The sequence below is a fragment of the Sebastes umbrosus genome, chromosome 21 (assembly GCF_015220745.1).
Source record: "Sebastes umbrosus isolate fSebUmb1 chromosome 21, fSebUmb1.pri, whole genome shotgun sequence".
In the NCBI taxonomy this organism is placed as follows: Eukaryota; Metazoa; Chordata; class Actinopteri; order Perciformes; family Sebastidae; genus Sebastes; species Sebastes umbrosus.
This window is the reverse complement of record NC_051289.1, coordinates 15,873,845-15,892,566: the sequence shown is the minus strand read 5'-3', so window position 1 is coordinate 15,892,566 and position 18,722 is coordinate 15,873,845. Positions and strand designations below refer to the sequence as shown.

General features: G+C 40.8%; 1 protein-coding gene across 1 annotated transcript in view; it reads left to right on the top strand.

The window, feature by feature from the left end:
- ctnnd2a (catenin (cadherin-associated protein), delta 2a) overlaps positions 1-18,722 on the top strand; it is a 317,537-nt gene that overhangs the window by 204,793 nt on the left and 94,022 nt on the right. Inside the window, exon 13 of the mRNA XM_037756610.1 lies at positions 8,350-8,482. Coding sequence (XP_037612538.1) covers positions 8,350-8,482 — 133 coding nt within the window. The remainder of the gene's footprint in view (positions 1-8,349; positions 8,483-18,722) is intronic.

The window sequence follows — 18,722 nt, the reverse complement described above, 5'->3', positions numbered from 1 at the left end:
TTGCACAGCGGATAAATGAGCAAGAGGGTCAAAGGTCAGGGCATAATGTTATGACGAAGTAGTGTGTCCCAATTGTACGCATACTGTACTAAAAGTAAAAAGAAAAAGCATGCACTTTGGAACGTAGCCATCATCTTTAAGATGCCTTTATTTTGAAATTCCCATGGCACGTCAGCCACCATTTCCATCCAAGCGCACCCCCTTCCTACAGAGCCCAGTAAAAACATTGTCAAATCATATCTTAGTTGCTCTTTGTGAGTTGATATAAATGTAATTGATTGTATTAAATGGGCATATGATATTGTCTCATATTGATAACAGGCCCCTGAATTGAATTGAATCAAAATCATATTGTGGCAGACTTTGTGAAATCAGCAAATATCATATTGTAGACCAAAGAATCAATATAATACCATATGCAAATGAGACTTGTGATTTACATGGTGGCTTCTCATACTGAAGTGATGAAAAGACTATTCTTCCTCATTCTATTCCTCTTATTCGTATAGCCTCTCATTTTCTTCTCACCTCTACTTTCCTTCTTTGTCTCTCTCTCTTTGTCATTTATCTTCTTTGTTGAATTACTTCACTTTACCTATATCCATGGAGAGAGGCGATCTGTGATTACCAGAGTCATTTCCATTTGCCCATCAGTAACCGGGGAGCAAGTAGGTGAGGAGGAGGAGGAAGGTGACAGAAGATGGGGTGTTTTCATTGCAGCTGACTCACCACAGTTTTTTTTTTTGTCCACTGTTTATTTCTGGATGGGTTTCATCCCAGGCTCCATCCACCCATCTCTATCTATCCATTTGTCTGCCGAGCTATTACGAGCATCACCCTCTCTCTTCCCCCACCTTTCATTGATCCCCTTTACTGTGGCGGGGATTTGTGTTTGCTTCTTCCAGCTGCAACAGTGTTCCACACTGAGATTTTTTAGCAGAAGTGTAGAGCATGTGCAGAGCATGCAACATTGTTAAAGACCATACAGAAATGATATGGAATATAGTAGATATTGCAATCATTTGTAAAGTTATTTGTTATAACTCCAAATACGCAACTGCTCCTAAAAGCCATGATGGGCTGCTAACATGCTTCATTTTGTACACAAGTTAAACTAGTATCCATAATGGATCTGTATTGATGTATCAATAATGATATATGTAACTGTATCTTTATGGTTAGTTTATGTTTTGTTATGAATATGCTGCTCACACAGATTCCGTTCGTATCAATATTCTCACCTGGGAAACAAAAAATATTACGGCAAATGTAATACTGCCTAAATATAAATACATAAATAAATTAGATTGTGAGGCATTAGGTTGTGAGGTAAAACATTTAAGTTTAGATCTTAAATTCTTGCTCATGTCTACTAGCACCACCTTCTGTGCTTGAGGTGAATCCCACCTACGTGCCAAAGATAAACTTACCTTTCAAGCATTTGTCAGAAGGGCAAATCAACAGACTTGGCTGTTTTCTTGGATAGCATCTTAATTAAGTTGTGCTTTTAATTAAAGAGACCAGGGACTGCGCTTTGAGTCAATGCTTGTGCATATTCACCCGCATCTTATTCTGACTGCTGCTTATTGGTGAAATTGCTGAAGTCTCTTCTTCGTATTGACTTTACCTTCACTTAATGCACTCTACCTGAAGTTGCATACAGGAGAATTTGCACACATGTGAAAACAGCAGCACACCCAAAAGAAGTACAAAATGTTATTTCAAACCACACATACACATACTGTAGACTCAAGCATGTATACATTTTCCCTTTCCCTTACATTATTGGTATTCATAAGGAGGAAAAAGATATGGTAGACAATGTGTATTAGAAGGAAAGAAAGGATTATACATAGTGAGAGATAAAGAGAGGATGAGGACGAGGAAAAAGGTGAGCGCGGACTGCTGGAATGATTTAATAGGCAATATTTAAAAAGTGTGCCATTTGCTCCTTTGTCGAAGTCAAACTCTTATTCAGCTCCTCTGGAGTAACAGGAGAAATTTGATCACCAAGGCAGTAAATTACCTAAATTGCATTTTCTCTCTTTCTGCTGTTCTTCCTGTTTTTTCTCTCTATTCTCTCACTCTCTCCCTCCCACGATCCCCTCTCTCTCTCTCTCTCTCTATCTGCCCCCCTCCAACCCACCACAGTGATGAAGATTGATGTTCAGGTCCTAATTAGCATCTGCTTTGGTATGCACACTGCCAGTCCGTCCGTTCCTGACCCTCCAATCAGTTAACAGACATGACAGACCTTGTCCAATCAGATTAAGGCCAGCGGGACAGGCTTCCTGGGTGGAGCTGTCACTCCAGATGCATTGTGGTCCCTGCTGATGGATGTGATTTGGGCTAGGGGACCCAAATCATGTACACCTTGTGTTTTCGAAAATTGCGCGTATAGTCATGCACATAACAGTACGAGGTTGTGAAGATAGCAAATGACATCAGATAAATACGACACTACAGTGTGTTTTAAATCTTTGACTGTGCATATGCTGTTTCTGAATAAGGTTGTTGTTTTTTGAATTAATGCAATTTGATGTGATATCTTATTGATTTGTCTTGATCTTGATCTTATTAAAACCACCTTTCAGTCCTGGTTTATCATCCAACTGGGGCTGCAACTAAGAATTATTTTCATTGTCAATTAATCTGTGTATTATTTTCTCGATTAATCAATTAGTTGTTTGGTCTATAAAATGTCAAAAAAGTGTTGAAAAAGTCGATCATTTTTCCCCAAAATCCCAGGATGACGTCCTCAAATGTCTTGTTTTGTCCACAACTCAAATAGATTCAGTTCACTGTCATAGAGGAACATTGATTGATCACATTTAAGAAGATGGAATTTTGACTTTTTACTCCACTCATGAATTCTAAAGTTTTATGTGTCTTAAAAATGGCGGTTGCTAACGAGTGGCTCAATGAGACCACTAAACGTCATCACGCCGCTTCGTTCGCTGTTACCACCTCGTTGTGTTTACTCGCGCTCATGTGACCGTGGTGTAGTTCGTTTAAAGCCTAACATTAGCTTTTTACTTCTGGCGATTGCATTCAGGCTTCAAAAATCATAGAAGTGGTGTTCAGTTATCTTGCTGAACAAAACATGTAAATATCATAAACGTGTGTTTGCCACATAGCTTATTTTCTGCAATAATCCAAAACCCAATGGAAAAATCCCATTGGCTTTTCGTACAAACATACGTCATCCCTGGAGCATTCTGTTACCAATGTCACCCAGCTGCCCATTTGTTTGTATACATGGTGTGTTTATTCGTATTGCTGTAATGTATTGTATGTCCAGGGACTGGTATAAATGTATATTTCATAGTGGCTATATACAAGGCCATTCCACTCAGCTGCCTTTATGTGCAGTTTTACTCATCACGAACAAGAGACACTAAATTTTACCCGATGGTACTCATCTTTTCTTTCTTTTTTTTCGTTATGTATTACATTCTCCATTACATAATTCATCCCTCCACACTTTACCTCTGTCATTTCATCCGTTTGAGTTCAGGGATACGGGGGAAACATGACAATAAATGATGCAACAGAAGGAAGATGTATTGCTGTCACTCATGTCTTCTCCCTCAACCTTCAGCTTCCCTCTACACAAGGCAGAGGAGCTGGAATTATTCACAGCAACAATCAACCAATCTGTGTGTACAAATCAGCATCACGGTGGTGTGTGTGTGTGTGTGTGTGTGTGTGTGTGTGTGCGTGCGTGTGTGTGTGTGTGTGTGTATCCAATCAGTGTTTTTTCAGATTAGATGAGCTTTGCTTCGTCACCGTGTGTGTGCATACATGTATCAGGGGCCATGTTGGGATTTCAGATAGAGGTTGAGCTGTCTCATGAGACCTTGACATGAAAAGAGAGAGATATGAAGTTTTTTAAAAAGAGAGAAATCCTTTGATAATCCTTACATTTTCATGTGTTGTACTCTTCTATCATTTCACCTCCCTCCCATGCACATGTGCATGTGTGTGTGCCCGCATCAAAGCCCCACCATCACACAGCAGCCTCTTCCTATGTCCCAGTTATATCACTCCGTCTCTGCCTCCACCCTCCACCCTCCACCCTCCCCCCTCTACGAACCCCCTTGCCACCTGCCTTTATTCTCAGTATGTTAGACCGCACTCCTGTCATACCTGGTGTTTCCATTCGAAGTATTTCGCTGCATCACGCCTCCGCATGCCTCAAGAAATGGAAGAGTTACCCGTCTAACCAGGAACACGAAGCTCTGTGTGGCAACACTGCCACCTAATTTATTCTCATATCCGCCGTATCAAGAGCATGTAGCACAGGTGTAAAAAAAAAAAAAGGCAAGTCAACAAATTGTTTCTGTGTGGCATTTATTGCCACACAAGGCATAAAATAATATAAAGAATATGGCACTCAAGCGGCAGCATATTGTGTTGCAGATTCCTCAAAAGTTGTGTGGGTATTTAGTGTGAGTTTTGCTGGCAGTGCCTCTTTGATCAGCCCTCCCTTGTGCGTGCTGTATCCCTCTCTGTTTGCATCCCGCTGTTCCACGTCATTGGCTTGTCGCCTGGCGGTGCGTCTACCGGGGCTGTAGCTCTCATTAGCACCCGTGTTGACATGACTGGCATCTCATCTGAGGGTTGTTTTCCTCGTTTTCTATCCCTTTTTTTTCAGCTTCCTCTTGCCCGTTGTAGCCACAGTTGCCTTTTTCAAATGCTCTGCTTTTTCCCTTAACTCTCCCTCCTCATTCTCATTCTCCCTCTGTGTTTCACTCCATCTCCCTCTTTCTCTCTCTCTCCCTCTCTCTCCTGCTCTGTTCCTCTCTCTCCCTACCAGGGGTTTTTAATTAATGGCGAGCCATGATGCTTATCTTATCAGCAGATCACTCTGCTTTCTATTAACTACACTGACAGAGCTGGGAGGCTGCGGGGGATGGATGACACACACACGTACACACACACACTCATATGCTCAAACACACACATTCACATCAACACAGATACATAGACTAAAGTACAGTCACGGATGCATATGAAAACACACACACTGATGGACACAAACTCACACGGAGACAAATGACACACAGGCATTTGTGTCCACATAAACACACATCATGATCCTATCTTAATCTTACCACACACACACATACACACACACATAAACAAACAAACTGGCCTGATGTTATCTGGCTGTGTGATTTAAGGGGTGTTGTTTGAGGGTCTCTCCTCCTAAATCCCCTAAATGCCTTGGGAATCCCTCCCTCTTCCTCCCTCTCTCTATCTCTCCTCCACCTCCCTCCTTCAGTCCTGCTTTCTGGCTGAATGAACACTTATCATTCGTCAGATAAAGAGCCGTCCACGCTGGAGCTTGCTTTATCTTTGAGAGCCATGTTTACTCCCCCCGTGAACGCTCCGCTTTTCACAGATGTTTCATAGACCGCATTCGCCTCATCTGACAGAGATGAGAGTGGCTTCATCTTCCGCTGCGAAAAAAAACTTCAGGCACACACACGCACAATCCTCCACCCCATCAATTTTAACTTCTCCAAGCGGGTCAATTGTCCCATATTTACTACATTTTCATGTTTGAGGGGGAGGCTGAGCTAGGAGGCAAAATAAATCTTTCACGATAGCTTGATGGGTGATTACAGTGAGCCGCATTTTGGCACAGAACGGCGAGCGTGACGGCAGAAACGACAGAATTGATCCTCAAACACCACAATCGATGGGAGCGCCGAAAATTTCAACATAGGTTTTCTTCAGATCGCATTGACAGTTTTTCTCAAAGCATTGAGACAAAGAGAGAGAGAGGAAGTAACAGATAAGCAGTTTACAGAGTGGTTATTGGAGAAAATATTACAGTAGATTGTGGAGACACACACTCGCGCACGCGTGTGCACACACACACACACACACACACACAGTCGCCCACACTTTCTCGCACAGTCATAATTTTCTCATTTGGGGGACCGTAGCAAAACAATTATCAGCAGGGGATAATACAATAAAGGAGACCATTTCCTGGGTATTACCAAGGGACAAAACATTTATTTCACTTTGTCCAGTGTGCTCATAGGAGTGTAAACTCCTAATGGTAGAAAGTATAGAACATAACTCACACCACTCAGACTGCAGACAGCGTGCAGGCAGTATAGTAATGCTGTGCTGTGCAATTCGTCAAACTTTTTACCCCTTTTTCTAAGTTTACTCAAATCTATTTCTGGACTTCACACCATCACCAAGACGTGCAAGACAGCGGCTCTTCTTCCTCCGCGGGCTGAGGAGGTTTAACATGGATTCCAGGATACTCTTTCACTTCTACAGGTGCACCATCAAGAGTATCCTGACTGGCTGTATCACCACCTGGAATGGCAGTTGCACCGCCCTCAACGGTAAAGGCTCTACAGCTGCCATCCATGGAGGACCTCTACACCCAGCGGTGTAGGAAGAAGGCCAACAGGATAATTACAAACCCCAACCACCAATGCCACAAATTGTTCTGCCTGAACGGTACCACAGCATCCAGTCCCGCACAACCAGGCTCAGGGACAACTTCATCCCGCAGGCCATAAGACTGTTGAACTCTTGAGCTCCTGAGCTCCTCACTTGTCACCATTTACACTTTTACACCTCTGTGTATATACATACATATTTATCACTTTTTCTATACATACTACATTCCTGTCTACACCTCTGTATATATATTATTAGTACTTCTCATTGTTACATACTACATTCCTGTTTACACCTCCGTGGATATTACTTCTCGTCATGTACAGAGAGGCGGAATCTCTCCCCTTCTGGTGGACCCCATTGGATCTTATTTTGGAAAAAAATATGAATGGTAATCAATGGCGAGAGACAAATATTTCTTTGATCCAGTTTGAATTGCGCCATGAATCATACATATGATGTTTGTCAATTTAAAACATAATTTTGCAAGTCAAGAAAGTAGCAGTTTGTCAGAGTATCATTTAGTTTTTTGTGAAACTACTCAGTGAACTACATCTCTCGTCTCGCACAATAAACGTCACCAAAACTAGCTCTCTAACTTAGCTATGACCAGGCACAAAAGTAACATTATCTTACCTGATGTGTTTTATCCAGCAACTCCTTGTCTTTTTATCAGCCGGGAAGCGAAAGAACGAGCAAGACCCATTGCCAAACACACAGGTATCGAATAGCTTCAGTGAGAGAGACGTCACTTATGCGACTTTTGGGTGCGTGGTCTTTCTAATTACGTATTTTAACAATTCTTATACTTCAACAGTTTTACAGCAAACTGTGACTTTCTCAACTTGCAAAATACTAGATCCTGTTTACATTCAGTTTTCCCATCTGAAATACTGTCGTCAACAAAATTACAAATTTGCAAATTCACATTACTATTTTATACTTATGTTTATATGTATTTCAACTGCACTATTTTATGCCTTAGATTACCATTTTGCTTTTACATTTACATGTATAATTTCACCTTTTATATATACATGTTTTGTGAGCATTGTTGAAGGAAACTGAGAGCAACGATTTTCATATCCAATGTGCCAACAAATAAAGAACCTTGAACCTTGTGCGTCTATTCATGGTTGTACTGAAATTCTCTTAATATGTGCTAACTTGCTTGCATTGTGTCTCACTACGTCAAGATAATTCAGATGGCTTTTCAGCGTGTCCTTCAACATGGTAATCACCACCACTTTGGTTCAAAACATTCAACTATAGTGTTTCTTTTTCACTGCACTTTGCATTTCAAATAAACATGCCAATTAAACTATGCAGACAATGCTGTGATGTGTTTCCTTAGATCTCCTTGGAGCTTTTGTAAGTGACACTTCGCTACCGTTTTCCTACTTAAAAACACAGTTTATAAAGCTTTTTTGAACTCTATGTTGAATCATCTGGCCATAGAGAGTTGAAAGACATTCAGAGACTCACATTGTTGTTCTTTAAGGAAAACCCGCATTGCATTCACTTGCTCTCGTTTGCTGTGATGGGTGGAAATGACAATGTTTTGGCAAATTGGGCATTCAGTGTGTGATTTGCATCATTTCTGTCCCCCTGTATGCTTAACTTCTTCATAAGAAGATAGCTCTTTGGTTGAAAACAGAACAAAGTGGATTTTTTTTTCTTACAGTTAAACCTTTCTCTCATTCATTCTCAGCCTTTTATATCTATATATCTGTCTCTGTTTACACTGTGTAACCATGTAAGTGAACGTGTGAATATGTGTAGCTCCGGGTATGTTGGGGGAAAAAGAGTGTGATTTTTATTGGACTACTTTCAGGTAATCTCCTGTGTTTTGGGTGAGATGCTTTTGTTGTGTGCTGCCGGAATCAAAGTGTCTCTGTCTGTCTTTCTCTATAGAGAGTTTGGGTGGAGAGATCCGGAGCTGCCAGAGGTGATCCAGATGTTACAGCACCAGTTCCCATCAGTGCAGTCCAACGCTGCAGCCTACCTACAGCATCTCTGCTTCGGAGACAACAAGATCAAAGCCGAGGTTTGTTTCTCTCTGTGTGTGTGTGAGTATTAGATTAACATCAGTGTAGTAGAGAAGGGATTGGTTGTAACTCTGTTGATAAAAAGGTACCATAAGGAACCAAGTGAATACCTTCTTTTGAGTTGCAGTCCGAACATCTCCGGCCGTTTTGCATTTTCCTGCACTCTCTTTCAAGAAATACTGTTTTAACTAACCAGTTCCACACTGATGGTCTGCATGATAAAGCTTGCCGCAGCCTCCATCCCTAAGCTGTGCCTTCTATTGAGTAGTATCTATAGTGGCAGTAAAGTTCAATTAGTCCCAAAGTCACGACGAGTTTGTCTCTCAAAAGCAATTTTGAAGGGAAGCCCCTTTGGAACTCTCTAAAGCCTTTAATAAGGCCAGCGGTGCTCTGAAACACTGGCAGTGGCACATGCAGATGCACTCACATCCAAACCCACAGATACACAAGGTCTTTTGTTTTCCTCTTTCTTTAAACGCTCCTCAACACACACACACACACACACACACACACACACACACACACACACACACACACCTCCCCACCCTATATTACCCTCAGAATCAATTTAGCAGTAAATGAAGGCGAGGGCATTGACAGTTTTTTCTTAGTGAAATTAATTTCAGTAGAGTCGGTCAATAAATGTGATGCCACGTTGCTAAAATGCTCATTCACACACAAATACACCAGCGTGATGTGCGCGCATATGAAAACACACTTATCCTAAAAGCTCAATATGCGAACCGAAAAAAAAAATGATATTAACTATCTGCAAATGCAGGCAATTAAACACGGAGACTAATATTCATTCACACCGACCCACTTACCCACCCTCACAAACAAAGACGCATATTCAGAAAAAAAAAAATGCAATCACACTTACATACAACAACATCACACTCCGCTCCCACCCCCTCATCCACGTAGCTCTGAAAGAAACTTAAGTGTTTGTGTCTTTTGTAATGGGTGTAATTACTGCATGAATGGAGGTGTCCAACAATGGAGGAAATAGCGACAGTGTATTTACAGCGGATGCTTCGGCCTGCCTTCATCAGTCGGTTTGATTGTCTCGTTCAAGGCCCCAAGGCGCCGCTAAACACTATTTACGCAAATTAAATCTGGAAGAGATATCAACCGGCCAAAATTGACGCTTCGCGTCACATCAAATAAAAGCATGCATGCACACACTACCACGTGTGTATGACAAAATGCATGTGCACTATGATGCAATGACACACACACACAAACGTGTGCTCTCAACCGTGTTTCTAAAATAGGTTTTAATGAAAAATAAACTTGACAGACGATCACAAAGCCAGATACGGGATATTAGTTTGGTTAAAGATCCTTTTTGTTGGAATAAAGCAAGATATTGTGCTTTTATACTGTGATGAGAGTAATGGATGTGTTTTGTTATGATAAATAAGAATATTATTTATTTTAAAGCCCTATGGAACAAAGCAAGCTGTTACCGATAGTGTTTACTTTTGTATTTTCCCCATTTATACCAGTGCTTCTCTTCATAGAGTTTAGCATTTACATTATTCTTTTTCACATTTGAGAGTGTAAACAATTATTTTGTTTCCTCCCCTTTAACTCTGTTGTTTTAAAACTCAACTTTTGGTATCGTCTTACTTTTGATTACCTTAAGAGGCCGTAATGCAGGTGTACGTATGAACTGTAGAAGAGCCATTACTGAAAGAGCACATCTTGGAACATCTTGACTCTCATTGACGTCTTTTATTTCTTGTATCTTCTTTATATCTGCCAGTATTAATGAACTTTAAACCAAAGTAAATTTAAAATAAAGTTCCAAAACAAAGCAATGGCCTTCATAAGAGAGCCTGTGAATGGTAGTTGGTTTCACTATTGATGTTTACTCAGCTTGTGAGCCTCTCACGTATCTTGGCGGATCTTCAAGGTTGTGATGGATCTTATTTTCTTTCTTTTCAACAAGTTTCAGAGTTGAAGAGTAAATGTCTGCATGGCTCTCTTTGATCCGTTACAAAGGCTACAAAACATATGCAGGGACATTAAGGTATGGAAACTATGATATCAATCACGTAAAGATTGTTGACATTGACTCTCTTTGCTACAAGCAGGTAAAGAAATTATGTTTTATTAATTCTTGGACTTTCATTTCTTTTCTTCGGTGACCTGCTCTTTGGCTGTAAGGGTGGGACTTCACTTGATGAAGTTCTGTGATAATATACAATAATTAAACAGTGATAAGTATTTATTTTCCTCATCCACTCATCAACGTCTTGGCCCTGGTCCTCGCTGTTAGCAATAGTTAATGTAGACAGACATTCCATTGGTTAACGCTCAGAACACCACAACCTGCCAGCAGGTTTGAAAGGCATGTTTTCTTTAAAAGAAATCAGCAAAACTACACCATTTATCAAAAACTATAGAAACAGTAAAAACAGAAATTATCGTTGAATTTTAAAATGTTGGACAGTCCTTGAATGAATCATGTGTGACGAACGCTTCCCATGGGAAAAAAAATAACCAAATCTTAGCATGAAATAGTGATAATTCATCAAAGTCACTTTATTCTACATGTTTTATTTAATATTTTGCCAAAAATAAACTATTTGCACTAAACAGATCCTGTAAAAATCATTAAATTATGTGCTTTCCATTTTAATTTTTTAATGAAATTGTATCTGCTTTTTTAAGATTTATGACATTATATAGTGTTATACTTCACAAAAGACTTTTTTTGAGTTCTCCCTACTTCCATGTATGGCCATGGTTGTGCTGCTTCCATAGAGGTTGCAGTGAATACTAGGCCACAGTGAGTAAAATGTGACGGGAGCATCAAACGCCCTGAAACGGCTTGGAGTTGATTAAGACTACCAAGATGACCAAAACTAAGGAATACATTTATTCTGTTAATTGATTTTTATTAGATCAATGCTCTTTTGATTGTTTACTTCACATGAAGTGTGCATCTAATTATATTTAACATAGCTCCTTGGGCAAGTTCACAGTCTCTTCCATCACTTGTCCCTATTGACTTCCATCATGGTTTTGTCAGGAGGCTATATTAAACTTTGCTTGACACAGGCTGGCATTGCTCCAAACAGCCGACAGGGAAACAGGAAAAGCAGACCAGGGAAGGGTCTTGTTATGGTTAAAACATAGTTAGTTAGTTAGATATATGGCAATTTTTGTTAAGTATATCAAATTGATAGTTTCTTTTGGTTGCAGGGCAGAGTAGTAATTTCACTACAGAAAAATGCCATTGTGATATTTCACATCTAATGTACCTTAAATTTCCTATTGTCACGATTTTTTTAAAAACATTTTTAACACAGTGTTAAATCCATGACACATTTTGTTGTGTCAGATTTAAAAGGGATGTCACACAGTCTTCTAGCAGTTGTTAATTGTCCCATATCACACGTTATAAAAGTAGTGCTTAGTGACTGTGTGTGTGTGTTTGTGTTCAAATCTGTAAGCTTGCCTGTTTTAAAAATAACCTTCAACAGCAGTAGTTGAATATGCATGTCATTGGCACCGTTATTACCCAGGGATTCATTTCAAAGCAGATGTCACAGAAGATTATATAATAAAGGGACAGATAATGCTTTTTAATTTTCATTTGCCAAAACTTGGCAGACCGCGCAGATGATTATCCGCTGTACCTGGGAGCGCTTTTCCTTTTAGGGGTCGTATTTTTATCCTGCAGCGCCATCGCTCCTTCTTGTTAGAGATTCACAGGTGTGTCTTAAATTGTTTAAAAAGATATCTTGGCTCGGCTTTTGATGGTTATTCATATACATTTATATTCATTATTTATCCATCAATTCTTTTCATTCTAAAACCAGAGATGTCATTTAACAAATTTGACAGTTACTCTTACAAAATAATAATTACCAAAACACTGAATCAAAATGATGGTAATTCTGAAAGTGTGGCAGGTCATTTTAAACCATTACTTCACAATGCAAAATTAGGTAGGTGACAACACTCCCTATATTTTATCAAGATATTGAATAGTCACATCAGGTTTTCTTTCTTCAAATTGAATATCTTCAAGAAATTAGCTGTGAATTCTCATGATTTTTTTAAGAGCTGCCCACTCAAAGCCCTCTTAGCTGTTCTATAAAAGAAGCTGCTAATCAGAGCTTTATTACTTTCATAAAATGGCAGTAATAGACCAATAAAAACCTATAGAAGTTTTAATAATCTAATGAAAGAAGAAGTATTGAATGCTATTTTTTTCCAAAAGCTTGAATTGGCAGGGATATAGTCAATGAAAACATTGCTCACAGTAACATATGAATTTAGATGGCAGCTATTTGTTATGAGCACTGATCTAAAGACTTTTCTCTTCTTTTCAGTCAGCCAGACAGACACAGATGGCAGGGGACACACTGAGCAGCTAGATACAGCCACAACATGGCTGCTATTCGTCGCTAAAGAGATACTCTGCAGGGGCAAAGAGAGGGGGTGAGACAAGAACAAGAGAGAGAGACAGGGTTCGATAGAGAGGGAAAGGGAGTGACGGAGACAAAGACAACAAGAAAATAGTGCTTTTCTGTTATCTTGGATCAGGTAACAAGGATGCAGTCTGTGGTTTTCTGAAGTATGGAGAAAGATGATTAAGCAGAAAATTGTCTCTGGATGTTTCATCACAGGTGTGTGTGCGTTTGGGTGTATGTGAGTGCTTGTGGATGTGTGTTTGTGAGAATATGTTAGTTCATATAAGATCATGCATTTACGTTTTGTGTCTTAACATATGCCCATATCCAATCAGATGTACAGAAAGAGAGAGAGTGTGGTAAGGCAGATTGAGGTCTGACCTCAGCTCGGATTACAGTTGACCACAGAGGCAGTTGGCAAATTCATTTTCAGCATCCTTTATAGCTGCTCTAGACACATACACACATACCGTACCCATACACACACACATACTTAAAGGTGCAGTGTGTAGGGTTTGGCAACATCTAGGGGTGAGGTTGCAGATTGCAACCAATTGAAACCTCTCCCGTGTGCCAAGCATGTAGGAGAACTACGGCGGCCGCGGCAAAAACGTGAAAATGCGAATGGCTCTCTCTAGAGCCAGTGTTTCGTTTGTCCGTTCTGGGCTACTGTAGAAGCCAACCCAGTCTCACTCCCAACTCGACAAATACTGCCCTTTAGCGACTGTATGCGATGCACCAGGCTTTTAACTGACTTCAATGTAAACCCACCCTCAGCATTCTTCGACAGTCGGAGCAAGTGACGCAGTATTAATAGCGTGAGAGTCCGCTAAAGGTGGGCGGGAGGAGTGGTGGTGGATGGGTCAAACACAAAAGACATTCAACCAGGAGACCGGTGTCCATGTCCCGTGTGAAACTAAAAGTAACAATGACTTATTTTATCACGTCAGTCGCTATTCTCGTGACTTGTTGGTATCATCAGTCCTGTGAGTCGCTAGTCAGTGAAATTAACGTTAACCACGGCTGTTTCCTAACCCTAAATAAGTGGTTGTGTTGCCTAAACCTAACTTCCTGTGAAAACGCAAGTTTATTTTGAAGGGACACTATGCTTGTAAAAAGTGTATATATTGACAAGACGTCCCCGGTCCGTCCAAAAGTAACGCAAGAGGGATACCCCGTGCGTCGGTCTCTGATCCCGAGGGGCGGTATTTGACTAGATTGGGGTTTGAACGTGTTGTAGAAACATGGCGGCCGGCTCCGTAAAGCGAACCCGCTCCGTATTTTGATATAAACGGCTCATTCTAAGGTAACGAAAACACAACAATTGTTATTTTCAGACGATTATTCACTAAAGAAAACATACTTATAAATATTATATTCCATTTCTGCCAATAGATCCCCCTAAATGTTACCCTCTGTTCCCTACTAACAGTTGCCTATTTTTTTCGCACCCAAACTCACAATTCCATTGACATGTCAGCTCATGCATCCCCTTTAGGTACACCAACCCACAAGAACACACACGCTGGGTCAGACTAAAGTTCAGTCACATCAGTAATTCATTTTGTGTAGCAGCCTTGTCGATATCCATTTATCCAACGGACCGGTTGAAGGGAGAGGAACGTGCCCCCTGACTCCCTGTCACACCCCCAACACCACCCCCCTCTGTCTCCCTCTTACACATATCCATTTGGTTTAGTTCACACCTCATATATTACTCTCTGCCTCTCCCACTTTATTTTGTTATCAGTTGCCTTAATTTATCCTCCTCCCACCTTATTTTATGATATGAAATATTTTCTTTTTTACAGCAGACCTGCTTGATTATACAGCATAGTATGAATATATTACAGGTACTGGAGACTGGTTCTTTAACAGTTAGATCTGCGGTATATTCTCAGTGTTTTACGGTTTGTTGTTAGAGACAACCAATGAGGTAAAGTCAATATGGTAAAAAATCTTGTTTAGATTTTTAGACCGTGAACTGTGCAAACTGTGAATATCTGCTCAACAGACATCAGCATGAAAGATGAGAAAGACACAGCGAATGATCCGTAGCAAATACTATAATAATATTGCATGCTTCTGTCCCTCTTTACACAATGCATACCGCATATGCAATTTTCCACTCTGATCACTGTGTAAAATTGTGTGTGTGTGTAAAAGCTTTTTTTAATCCCAGTGTCAATTCTCACTACAAATACTCTCATCGCCTTTTTATATTTTTGACATAAACAGGCATATTTCGGGAAGAGAACCTGTTGTTAATCCCTTGCGTCTGGGTTTTCCTACCCTCCAGGTAATAGGGTGACCAAGTGTCCCACTTTACGAGGGACTGCACAGCATTTTTATCCCTTGTCCCACTCTACTTTTTAAAAGTCAAACCACTGCAGGACAGACCCTTTTTTTTTTAAAATCTGGCTTTTATCCAATGGTTGTGAAGAAAGCAGGGAAGGCTGTCATCACAGGATTGTGTTTGCTGTCAAACTGCGCACATGTGGGTCAAGTGCAGGTTAACGTTTCACCGTCTCTGCTACACTATGCCCAACGGAGAAAATTGCAAGTCACCGCACAGTCACAATGGTCATATGTTAGTATGAAACTACTGGGGACCACCCGCTTACCAACACATGCGCATGCACATTGTAATTATTAAACACTTTCCCTATCCCCTGCTGGGAAGTGTAGTGCTTTTTTTATTTTCTCTGTTTTTGTACTCTTCAAACAACAGAGTAGAGCCTCTAGTGTATTTTGTAGGGCTGTCAATCGATTAAAATATTTAATTGCATGATTGTCCATAATTACTCACGATTCATCGCAAATTATCATCGCACATTTTGTATCTGTTCAAAATGTACTTTAAAAAGGAGATTTGTCAAGTATGTAATACTCAACATGGGAGTGTGCTAATATGCTGCTTTATGCAACTATAATTACTTTTAAATGTATTATTGGAAATCATTTAACAACACAAAACAATGACAAGCCTGACAGGCAAAAGCAGCTGTCAGTGTGTCAGTGTGCTGACTTGACTATGACTTGCCCCAAACTGTATGTGATTATCATAAAGTGGGCATGTCTGTAAAGGGGAGACTCGTGGGTACCCATAGAACCCATTTTCATTCACATATCTTGAGGTCAGAGGTCAAGGGACCCCTTTGAAAATGGCCATGCCAGTTTTTCCCCGCCAAAATGTAGCACAAGTTTGGAGCGTTATTTAGCTTCCTTCCTGACAAGCTATGACATTGTTGGTACCAATGAATTCCTTAGGTTTTTGTAGTTTCATATGATGCCATATATCCATGTATCTTCACTCTAGCTTTCAAACTGAGCCCGTTTCAACCTCCAAAAGGTTGATTGCTTTATTTGTTAAAGTTAAATTAGTGGCTTTGAAACCTCAGCAACATTTCCTGTCACTCTCCATAATTTGATGTCAAAAATACCCTTTGAAATGGGTCTACATCTGAATTAATGGTCATATGTTATTATGAAACTACTGGGGACCACCCGCTTACCAACACATGCGCATGCACATTGTAATTATTAAACACTTTCCCTATCCCCTGCTGGGAAGAGTGGTGCTTTTTTTTGTTTTCTCTGTTTCCGTACTCTTCAAACAACAGTAGAGCCTCTAGTGTATTTTGTCAAGGTAGATATTTTCGCAGTTGGGAATCTTACTTTTGATACTGCTGCAAAATAAGCTTTGTCCCTGCCTCAGAACAATATTAGGTAGCCATAGGTTAATGCCATATTTGGCCCAGTTTAGAAGGCTCCACAGGGAATTGTTAGCCTAGGGCCAAGAACTCAATTAGCTGAAGGTGAAAGGCTTTAAAATGCAGTTAGCCTGAAGCCAAATGTCAGGTAAAAACAAAAAGCTCTTGCATTTGTATATACCTGCCTGAGTGTGCACATGCATGAAAGGCCGTGACACATCTCCACTGTCTCCTCACTCACAACATGCATGCAGTAAACTGTCTACGGTTTGCTGCTGAACAGTGTTGACGTATTGTGGTGCATATGTGGTGACTCAAACGCACTTGTTAGGCTTCACATGCCACCGACTCAGGTATGTGTCACCCTTGTGTCCCGCTGCCAGCTTTTACGCCGGCAGCACCTCTGATTCCCACAATCCCAGCTGTCGCCGCTGCTAACTGTTACCACGGCAATGCTGTCGCTATGGGTTACCAAAAGCCGTGGCCGCCGCGGAACAGCGGGAGACAAAGACAAATCAATCTGCGCTTCTAATCTTCTTTACATGGAACAGAGGAGCAGGCGCAGAGGTATTGGCAAGCCTCGTGGGTAGCTCAGAGGCGATACAAAGTAATAGCACTATGGCTTTTATGGAATAACAGATTAACTGTGACACAAGCATAAAGAGGAGAGGAGCAAGAGATCAGAACGGGGAGAAGGGAGGAGGAGAGGAGCAGAGGTGAGGACTGCAGGGCATATGAGGGACAGCAAATCAAGTTGAGGAAATTGTGTGGCCAGTGGAGCAAGGTTAGTTTGCCATTCATTGCATCCTTTAATCCATTTTAATTGAATAGATAAGCAAAGTCATTTTGCTCGATAAACTCCTGCTGTGTCATCAAACGCCTCCATCCTCTCCCCCTGCCCTCCATCACTTTCTTTCTTTCTTTCTCTCCTCACACAGTCATCCTCTCTCCCCACCTGGCCCACATTTATCATTTGTTTTCACTATGAATAAATCAAAGTGAAATTCCACTTGTAAACACTCATTCTGCTGTGTGCTTTCTTTCCTTTTTTTTTCTTGGCCTACTCGTGCCAGATGTGCGAGGTTTCCACAGGACACAAAACAACGAGTTGCCAGGGATAATCACAGGAAAAACACTCGGAAGCTTATTGCACTTTGCTGTTCCTGTCAACGTGTCTGTGTGGTACACACTCCACCCATCTGGTGCTTTCACGATTATACAGACACTAAGAATTATTTACTAGTACATGTACTTAACGTCCCAGGTCTGGGGGAGAACATGCAGAAAAATAAAGGAGGGTTTCAAGAAGTCTGATTACGCAGTTAACTGTGAAAACCTTTTTTTTTTTTTTTTTTTTGAGTTATCTGGATGAGTAACTCTGCCGGTTGCAGTACTCCAGAGATTTAATAAAAGTGGAAGCATGAAAGACTTTTTCTGTCTCACACACACGCACACACACACTAGTTGCTCTACCCATGTTTATATTAGTCTCCTGGTGATCACAGCAGCCTGTTTCCGGTGATTAGTACTACACCCCTGTTGATCGGACTAAACACGGCTTGCTGTAAGCTCTTCGGCCCCCCAAGGCCGACGAAGATCCCTGCAGTGGAGAAGCGGTGTGGGAGGGTTTAAAAAAGCACCAGCACAGGGAGAAGGCAATACGTGTATCGCCATGGTTGGAAGGCATTATGTGTAACACCATAGGGGGAAGGCATAATGTGTAACACCCGAGTGCCCTCATTGTGATCCCCACTGGGCTAACAGCCCTTGTCTTGTCTCGCAGAATCAGGATGCAATCATAAATCTGCACTGATTGGCTTGTTTGTTCCTCTCCCTTTGTGCGTCTGTCAAGTACATAAATAAAATACAAAGAGAAGAGGCGGTTACATAATAGTTCTGCTTCTTGGTGGCATACACCTTTAAAACAAGCCGAAGAGTGATATATGAGGAGGGTGTAGTAGATGCTTGCATAAAATACACATGACAAATATTCATGTAGTCTGGTGAGTCTGCAATTAAAGGTGTTGGCATCTTTCTTGACAACCTTCTTGGCCTTTTTTTTAGGGAGTCATACCAGACATGAGGCTTTCTCC